At 43.6% G+C, this 10,102-nt stretch overlaps 1 protein-coding gene across 2 annotated transcripts in view; it reads left to right on the forward strand.

Annotated features, from left to right (window-relative positions):
- Positions 1-10,096, forward strand: part of MOB3B (MOB kinase activator 3B) — a 182,321-nt gene extending 172,225 nt beyond the window's left edge. For both annotated transcript variants that reach the window (XM_011384724.2, XM_011384725.2), the window contains exon 4: positions 9,330-10,096. In XM_011384724.2, the coding sequence (XP_011383026.1) occupies positions 9,330-9,359 (30 nt within the window). In that variant the 3' untranslated portion in view covers positions 9,360-10,096. The remainder of the gene's footprint in view (positions 1-9,329) is intronic.
- Positions 10,097-10,102: the final 6 nt, after the last annotated feature.

Consider the following 10,102-nt stretch of genomic DNA (forward strand, 5'->3'; position numbering starts at 1 on the left):
AGGAGATTAGCTGGGTTCATGCTCCTGGAGAACATACCAAGTGGCCCTGCTACAGGTGAAAGCAGAATCATCCTTCTCCTTGGGCCTTGCACTGTGGATGGAACTGAAGGCTCCTTAGAAAGTCTTGCCCCAGGAGGCCCCACCCATGGAATTACCTGCCTAACCAGGGAGCTGGAGTGGGAGGGGCCCTTCCCCTGGAATTGTTAAGGCTTTTTGAGAAAAGACCAGTGTAACTTCCTCTGTTCCATGCAGCTATTCAGATTCTAGAAAACAAGAGAAACACCACAGTGAAGGGAAAGCTGGCCTCATGTGGACAATTGTGGTCCTGGGACCACAACAGGGCCTCCCAGTGTCCCAAGGGCAGGCGGGAGCTGACCGCCTATTATTTCTGCCTTCAACAGTTCCGGTTTCCCCACAGGGAATTGGGCTGGGGAGCGGTTGGGGATGTTTTATATTTGCTTGTTTGTTTTTCCTTCTATCTCGTTCGGGATTTCCCTGCAGTAAGCAGCTTGCTGTTTCTCCTGGGCTCCCTCTTGAAGTGAGACACTGCCTTTCAGAGCAGAACTGCACCGCTGTGGCTGCCAGGCCACTTTCTGGCTCTGGGGCCGCTCTCAGCACTGAGTCTGCTTCCCTTTCTCTGAAGCGCTCTGTCTCCCATCTCGGCAGCTTATAACTCTCACAGGCACATAAGCAGGACATGAAAGGATGAACAGGAGTGTTCTGGGAAGGTGAAGGGAATGGGACTTTCCGTGCAGAAGAAGCAAGTGTGCAAGATACAGAAACAAACAGTAGTGAGGTGTGTGCAAGGCTGGAGAGAGGGAGGCAGATCTAAAACACTTGCAGTCACTTTAACTTGCTGGGACTTTATCTGGTGGGAGATGGAGATGAACGGAAAAAAGTTTTATGTCTCCTGGATTTTCAGCAGCACCATTCTACCCTGTGCTATTGATACCAGCAGGAATTAGAGAATGTAGACCTTCTACACTAGAATCGCAGGAAATTCTGAGTCTTTCAAACTGAAGGATTCTGAGCAACAGCTCTGATTTTGATTCTAAACATCAAATGCCTTAGCACAATACCACTTCCTCTTCTGAATCTACAGCCCCTAAAACCACACCTGCCTAGTCCTGGAATTCTTTTGACACTAGTATGTTATGCTACTCATAGTGTCATGATGCTAGGAAAAACCTCATTGGATGCTTGTTCCTGTCTACAGTCAGAAATTACCTTAAACTGACCCATGCAATTTGACTATTACGCTGTGCCTTGCTCATGCCAACTCACATTTCTTTTTGTTCTCATTGTAAGGGGAGAAGAAACTTTACCATCAAGTTTCTTTCAGCTGGTCTAATAATCAGATAGACATGAGACAGATTCGCAAGAGAAAATGGCCAAATTTAATTACATGTCAGATGTACAGGAACCCCACACACAGGAGAGAGTCAAAGACCCCACCTATACAAAGGTTCAAAGGCAGAAAGAGAAAATGGGCATATGAGACATTCTGAGTTAGGAATGAGGTAAAGGCCCGTGGGGCTTCAGAAGGTCATTGCAGGTTGATAAGAAGAGCAGATGTTTAGTAAATAGAAGTTTGCCCTGCCCTATAGGTAGGTCAAAAGAGGTTATTTCTGATAATCTCTTACTAAGCTACTTTAAGTTCTTCTGGGTTAAGGGAGGGGCAAAAGTTTCTCTTGAGCCTAAAGCTAAACTGGACTTTAGCTCAAAACAATGCACATACCACAGAGGCATCTCTGGTTGACTTCTTTTCAACCTCCTCCTCATCCTCCAGGAAAACTCCTGGTTCCAAAGGCACTTGCTTTTGCTACCAGTGGGTTAGATCTCATCATAAGGAAATAGCAAAATATCTGCTTGACCTCCAGTGTAGACACACGGCCTCAAGGGAATGGATGTTGGCAGGGGCTGAGGCCCTTGAGGGCCCCGTGGATTGGGGCAGTTCTGATGAAATCTTGGGGAGACATCACCAGCACGATTGTTTGGAATGGAGGCTGGAAGGGGGAAAGACCCATGAGCGAAATGGAATTTTCATGATGGTCAACATTTTCAATCCACATAATTGAAAAAAAAATAGCCAATAACAAAAGAAACAAATGGAGAACATGGACGCAACTTAGTGGTTTTAACGTCTCTAAGAAATGGAATTTGTAGGATGAAAAGTACCGCAGAAAGCCATCCTCCTGTCCTGGTCACCATCCCAAAGGGCCTAACCTTGCCATGGGAATGCTCAATCACAGGGCTTTGGCGTTAACCCACATCCCTGTCCCCAGCCCCACCAGCAGTGTCCCCATGCTTCATGTTGCAGCTCAAACCCACGTTCCTAAGTCTGTCTCTATCTGAGTAGAAACTGGGGGCTGATGCCAGGTGAGGCATGGCCATGCTCTAACTGGCAGAGGGGACTGGTAAGGGGAGCACTGAGGCTGGGGAAGGGGGTGGGGGTGGTAAAGGGGAGGAGTGGAAGGTGAAAGGGTGGGAGAGAGGTGGGGTTTTAAGGGGGCCCTGAGGCTGTGCTGCTGGTTGGTGGGCAAGGAAGCACTTTATAAAAAGAACACCACCCCCTGACTGCCTTTTCTGGTAGACTCACTGTTTTGGGTTTTGTTTTTGTTTTTGTTTTTTGGTATCTTTTTGGCAACCATCACCTTAACATAATGCCTTTAAAATGTGTTGACAAAGCTCTGTTATTGGAGAAAGCAAGCAAGTGTGTGTGTGAGTGTGCATGCAGGCTATGTTAGCTGAAAGGCAATTTACTTCCCTCTTAGGGTCAAATCTAACATGTTATGTACGTCAAACTACTGAGTTTTAAGCCATGGGGTTTTTAATAGTGGCTAATGGGGGAAGGGTATCACTTACACAAAGGTCATTTTCGCAAAGTTTTCTTCACAGTGCTCTCATTCTCTTTACCACACTGCTGCACCTTCTACATCCACCTTCCTTTTATCTTTGTGTCGCATCCTTCCTCAATCATTTGTTTATTTCCAACATTTCTTCCTCTCCTTTTCTCCTTCTTGTTTCTCAGAATTAGCAGAAAGTTTGTGAATTAAAAAAAAATAGAAATAGGCTTTAAAAGGCTGTCGTAGCAAATCTAGTCCTAATATATGTTAAAATGCTGGAAAAACAAAGGGCTTGACTCTTTTTCTTTTATTCCTACCCCCCAGGAGAGTAATGGAAACTGTGTGTTTTTTGTTTGCTTGTTTTTGTTCTCATGTCAACCAAATATGTGTTCAAGTCCTTATTCTTTCACTTGCTAGCTGTGTGAAGTTGGGAAATTCTCAATTACTTCAATTCTCTGTGTCCTCATATGTAAATTAGAAAAAGCAATGCCTAGTTCACAGAGATTTGAGAAAGAAGTACGCAAATAAATGTAAGTGCCTCCACCGTAGTAGGTACTTAATGCATATTTCCCTCTATCTCTCATTTTACTGGGTCTATAGACCTACTAATTGTTCTTCGTTTGATTTTAGTCTAATTAACAAATATTTTTTAAGCACCTGGTATGTGCCAGATCTTTCATACCAGGGTCCAAATAGAAACAAGATATGGTTCATCTCCTCAAGAGCAATCTTGCATGCTGGAACCAGGAAGTAATTACTATCACAGAACAATGTGAGGGGTGCGACTGGCGCTAAGCAAAACCAGAAGAGAAGCACCTAAGACTTCTTGGGAACAGGGTGGGAAGGTAGGAGGTGTCTCTGAGGAAGCGATACTGACCAAGAGCCATGAAGGATGTTGGAGTTGAGAGAAAGGTATTCCGAGAAGAGAGGAGCAAATGCATATATATGGGAATTGCTGTGAGTTCAGCAGGAGAGAAGGAGTGTTGGGGAGAGTTGGGATACGAGATTGAGTAGTTGAGAAGAGTCCAGACCAAGAAGAGCGTTGTACGCCAGGGCTGGGACCTGGTTTGAGAGCTGTGGAGAGCCATTAAAGGGGTTCAGGTTAAGGAGAGCCATTAATTCAAGAAGGGTTTTACCTGAAGCACGCTGAGCCGACTCTAAGAAATTCTTGTTTATACAAATTGCCTCTCAAATCAGCATGAAGTGCAGAGAGTTCACAGGGCAGGAGTCTTATCTCTGCTATTAATTAGTTGTGCCACCTTAATTAATTGTGTCACTTACTCTCTCACGGTCTGAGTTTTCATATCTCTGAAATGACAGTGTTAAACTAGAAAATATCTAAGTATCCTCTCATCTTTGGCAGTAGTCTGTGATTCCATGATTTTGTTATTAATTTTTGGAGCTCATGTGATGACTGACACTTAGTAGACATCAAATTTTTATCTATTTCATGGAAAAATTAGGTTACTAAAATGTGTGATGGAACAGTGTAGTAAACTAAGAGTTAGTTGGTTTCTTTGTAGTCTTGGCTGTGTCAGAAATCATTTATGTGACTTAGAATAAGTCATTTTACTTCTCTGGATCACCTATTCCCCCTGCCCTCCACTACCAGTTCTAAAAATGAGTAAACTGAGAAATAAGAATAAGATTTGATTCTTAGCATTCATATACGTTTGTTCTACTTCTTGGGATGACTAGCAAATATCTCTATTTCAGTTTAAAAGTTTTTAGATCAGAACAGAAGAGGTTGAGTATCTTATGTAAAATATATGCTGATTTCATCTACCACCACAATTTCCCACAAAAACTAGGCAGAAGTCACTTTAATTTCATTTTTAAAACTACATATGATTTCAATTTGGAGATTTGGTCTACTTCCCTTTTTGTTTTTTAAATTACTGGAGCTTATTAGAAAAAATATACATGTATTAAAAATGTCTAAAAATCCTAAGAATATGCAAAGGGCAAAAAATCAGAAATAGAAAACATGTTTCATCCACACAGAGATAAACTCATCATGTTACACTCATATTTTGTTTATACTTTGTCCCAAAATTATTGGATCAAACTATATATACTGCTGTGTGACTTGACCAAAATATTCCTTATCATACATTAATATACAGTGAAGTTTTAAAGGTCTTCTCAGGTTCAGGTGAAAATGAAATGATGAAGTCCAATGCTGGCAGAAAGTGATATGATATGAGTGAATGTGTGCAGTGATGGGAAACCCAAGAAGGGAGCTAATGGACCCATCTTGGCAGCTGACAGTTGAATCCTGAAGGATATCAAAGTTTGCCAAGCACAAAAGAGCAGAAAGCATTTTCCCAGATAGAAGAAGCAGCCTATGAGAAACTACTGGAAACCTTGACAGGTCATGGCCTCTTGGAGACGAAGGGAGGAGTCTAGCTGAGTCTAGCCTGGTGGGCATGGTGAGTGGGTGGGGGTTCAACTGGAAGTGAAGTGTAGGAGGAGGTCCCTGTTCTGAACAGCTTTGTTGGCCAGGCTGTGGGTATGGAATTTCTCCCACTGGTAGTGGGGAATAAGGGACTTTATATTAAATATTACTGAATGAAGACAACCAAAACCTAGCTTTACTCTTTTCTCAAGGATAGATTTTTGAAATCTGGTGCTTAAAAAAATCTTTCTATACAAGCCAAATACAGTCCTTATAAACAATTCTCAGAAAATTCTCATCACCTCTACAGATGCCTTTTAAGCACCTTTTGGAGTTCTTTACTAGTGTTCCTTTATATGTACTGCATTCAGGTGACTTGCAATGGCAAACTCATCCTTAAAGAGCAACCTGGGTAAAAGTTGTTTAGGCCAGTCTCCTCCATAGGAGGCAATGTGTTTGGCCCTGCTAGGGCCTGCGGAGGGCTTTGAAGAGGAGGAAAACTATGGAACCTGGTAGTGGCGGGTTTGGGGTTTACGGTTGGGGTTTTTATCCCACGGAACAAGTTGTTTCTTAACCAGCTCATTTGCACCACCCAGTGGTAAAGTGCTAGAATACAGCTTTGAAGGCTTTTGAAGGTGGATCCAACTGAGAAGTCTTTCCTCAAGTTTCTGATCTGCTATTTCAACGATTCTTTCCCTATAAGAAAGTTAGTAAACAGTTTTTCTTCTGAATTTTGAGCCTGCATGGTGTGGTAAGAAAAGTAGTGGTCCTGGCTTTTCACAGACTAACTCAGTGGCTTTGGATAAGTCCCATATTCTCTCTCGAATTGTTCCCTCTTCTGCTTTATTATTATTTTTTTTACTTTTCCATACTTCTAGTATCTAGTCTTTTAGTGACAGATTTGTTTTAGCATTTACCGATAGCACTTGTAATTCAAAGTGGCATCATTCTGAGTAATGGAAAAATATCTCTTTGGCATTTTGAAAACTCAGGAATTACTGTTAACCATCTGTAATTAATATAGCCACAAAATCAATATCATCTGAATGCATATTCATAAGAATGTCCCAGATGCTTTACATCACAATCACATGGTGGAGAGGAAAGAGCTGGCCTTGGCACTTAGACCTGAGTTTAAATCCCACTCCTGCCACTTAACTGTGTACTTTGATAAATTACTCTTCGCCTCTGAGCCTGTTTCCTCATCAGTCCAATAAGGAGGGCAAATGTTACTTCACAGGGCTAGGATAAGGGTTATATGATGTAATATCTGTAGGGCAGCACCAGACACTGAAACTGAGGGATAGCAGACTTTTGTTTGATGGAAACAAATGTTACTGTTTAAGCTCTGCAGCTACCTGTTCACCTGGAGCTGACTACTGCTCTGAGGCCCAAATTCCTCTTCGAAGTCTTAGTTCTTTCTCTCAGAGTTTTATAGATGTAATGATGGAACACCCTCGCCACCCTCAAGCACCTAGCATCTCATAGATGCTTAACAGATGTGAGGTCCTTTGTTTCCAAAAGTATTGACCCATTGCAAATAATTACAGAATTAGCTATAAAGCCAAAATTGTGTTCATCCCATTATTTCTCCCTTGCGCGCGCGTGCGCGCTCTCTCTCTCTTTCTCTCTCTCAAACATATACACACAAACATACATGTACTCGTTGCATTCCTATCTTATCTTTTTTTTTTTTTTTTTGGTCACCTCTTTCATCAAAAGGTAACCAAAACACAAGAACCCATGGAAGATTAACAAAAGAACAGCAAATTAATTTTAAGATTGTCATCATATGTTTTCATTCCTCACACCAGCTGCATGGGTCCTTATTTGAACAATCGTGCATTTACAAGTCTCCCCACCCCTGCTGTCACCATCCCACACTGGCCCCTTTGCTCCAGCCACAGCAACACTGTATCCCTGGCAGGCTCCACCTCAGCCACTCTTCCCTTCAGCCATAGCCTCTATTCTCCAGTCCCCCTTCTCCCACCCTCACCTGTCAGATTCCATCTTCTCAAAATTTGGAGTTCTTCTCAGTGGGTATATTATAGAGAAGTGCTCTCACGCCTCTAAACCCCCAGCACAAAGTGACTGCTGCCATGTCTGTGCTTCTGAAGAGATCAGGAAAGGGGATTCATGTGTATTGAGTCCAGACATATGTTAGTATGTTTACCTTTTCCGATCACCTTTTCAGGTAGCTGTCACTGTTCCATTTTACAGATGAGGAGACTGAGGGCCCACTTCTTGCTTGACTAAACAAATATTTATTGAATGTCAATTACCAGGAACTGATGATACAGCAGCAAACAGCAGGCACAGCCTCTTCCTTCGTGGCTCTTACAGGATCTGACATGGGATGAATTTGGGAGTCAGGAACGAAACAAATAGTAGACTATTCCAGTTGTGAATCTAGAAGATAGAGTTATGCTCAATCTTGGAGGTTAGGGAAGGCATCTCTAAGAAGGGGCATTCCAGCCAAGACCTGAAGGCACAGAGAGGTCACACGGGGGTAGTGAGGGAAGAAGGGGATCAAAATGTTAAGTGAATTTGGTTCTACCTTGCCTCATGGCCTCCCCTCCTCTGGATATTTGCATTTATGTCATTGGATTTTATCTTGTGATCTACATCTTTCTCCCGAATAGATTGTAGCTTCATGTGAACGGCAACCTCCTCTCACAGGCACCTGGTCTATAAGCCTAAGTAGATGCTCATTTAATTTTTCAATATATGTATCTGTACACCCTTGTCTGTATTTAATAACATTATTGGGGTGCAAAAGTATCTAGAGTCTGCCATGTATGTTCTTTAACCAACACGTTGGTATATTTTCTAAGAGTCTCTGAGTCCCTGGGCACTCCCATGCTCAAGCTGCTTTTACTCAGATGTTTCCTATTTTATATGCTGTGTTGATCCTGGGTCAGTGGGAAAGAGATGTAGCAGCTGGAACTTGGATGCAGCTCATTCATCTAATTGAAATGACATTAAATATGTCCTCCAGAATGCTGCTTGGCATGAGGCTCCTTACCAGCCTGCTATCCAGGTCATTCCTGATGATAAAAGAGGAACCACCGAGGAACTACCATGCAAGGCACTGTGCTAAGGGTGGGGGGCGGGGGTTACAAGATAAAAGCACATGTAGTGATTGAATGAGTGTCTTGACGCTTAGTAGCTCACAGTGGAGTAAGACTAACAGACATGCCTACAGTCCCTGCCTACACACAGATGTACAAACCAACTCACTGCATGCCAGACTCTAGGTGGACACAAGTGAAGGGAGCAGCTAACTGCACAGTGGGTGGGATGGAAGTGTCAGAAGGTCTGCCAGAGACGTGAAAGTCCTCTTGCCTGAGTTGGGAAAATCATTGCCAATTAGCCAAGGAAAGAGGGCAGGATGTGGTAGGAGCAGGCCACAGACAAGAGTCTCAGCCTGTGCAGAGGTCCAGAGAAAGATAATAGGGGGCACATTTAGGAGCTGTAAATACCCACAAGAGCCTGGAAGGTGGTAGATGGTGAAAGGCAGGGTGATTGCATGTCAGAGCCTTTGGTATATTCTTCCATTAAGCAACATCTTCTCTCTTGCTCTTCTTGACTTATACCCACTTAGGGCATCCTTCATTTGTCTATCTTTAATGGAAACATGGGTAAAAAGAAATTGTATTCTAAGAAAAACAGCAGTCTAAATCCAATGACATTCAACCTATAAGTGGTACTTGATTGTTGTTGGAGAGGCAGCCGGGAGTGGCAGGGACTGGGACAAACTTGACAGCATATTCTCCATCTGAAGAGGACGGTTGTTCTTCCACTCCAGCCGCCCAGTGGCTCCAGATCTTGCAATATTTCAGAAAAGCAAGCAACCTGGATTTTTGGCAAGCAACCCATATTTTTAAACATTGCTTTGATTTAAAAACAACAACAACAACAACAACAACAAAACGGAATACATTTGCACACTAAGCCCTATTCATGGGCCATGCTTGCAACCCACTGTTGGCTCCAGAGGCCCTGGGGATATTCTCAGAATCTTTAAGCAAGTCATTGGTCTGCTTTTAGTTTCTCCTAACCATCCTTCTCTTCCTACTTTCCAGAAAGAGATGACGAGCAGGATGTGTCACTGACGCCCCATCTCACCCTTCGGAAGACATAAGAAAGCTGTTTGCTCCTGGAGTTCTGATGGGCAGCAGGGAGACCTCCCTGGCCGAAATGGCACACCTCCTTCCGGGAGCAGGCGAGGTGGGGACGAGCGGTGACTCCTGAGAGATGTTCCCCTCTCGCTTCGTGTGCTTTTAACCCTGACTGCTACTAGCCATGACCCGTGGACCTGGCTGGCCACAGTGTGAGAGAAGGACTACTCGTTGACCTCCTGTCTCTGGAGGAAGCCTCCTAAGTGAGAAGCCTCACAGTTCTGCCTGGGATCTGCTGCCCAAGCTTTACTGGAATTCAGGTTTTGAGACTGAGATACTGTTTGTACTATTCCACTTATCTGTCTTGTCAGCTGGCCGACTTCTCTGTAATGTGTTTTCTAAGAACCAAGTGCATTTGGGGACTCTGGATGCACAGCAAGATTTTCTACAAGCCTTCCTTTCAGGTCCCTGGAAGCTCCCGCCCTGATCCTGTGGCCTAAGTTCGTGCAGGGCTGTGGAGCTGTGGGGACCTGAGGCCCCACTCGCAGCATCAGCACCATTTCCCTAACAGGCAGTTTTGTCAGGGACACTCTGTGGGGTGGCTGGTCTCTGCCCCCAACAGAGTCTACACACTTTATCTACAGGGAAGAGACTGGTTGCCAGATCACCCTGAACTGAGTGTTTTTTATAACCACAACATTCCTTGTCCCTTCCAGAAACTCAAGATATTTTTTTTT

Source organism: Pteropus vampyrus, unplaced genomic scaffold, assembly GCF_000151845.1.
Source record: "Pteropus vampyrus isolate Shadow unplaced genomic scaffold, Pvam_2.0 Scaffold619, whole genome shotgun sequence".
Lineage (NCBI taxonomy): Eukaryota > Metazoa > Chordata > Mammalia > Chiroptera > Pteropodidae > Pteropus > Pteropus vampyrus.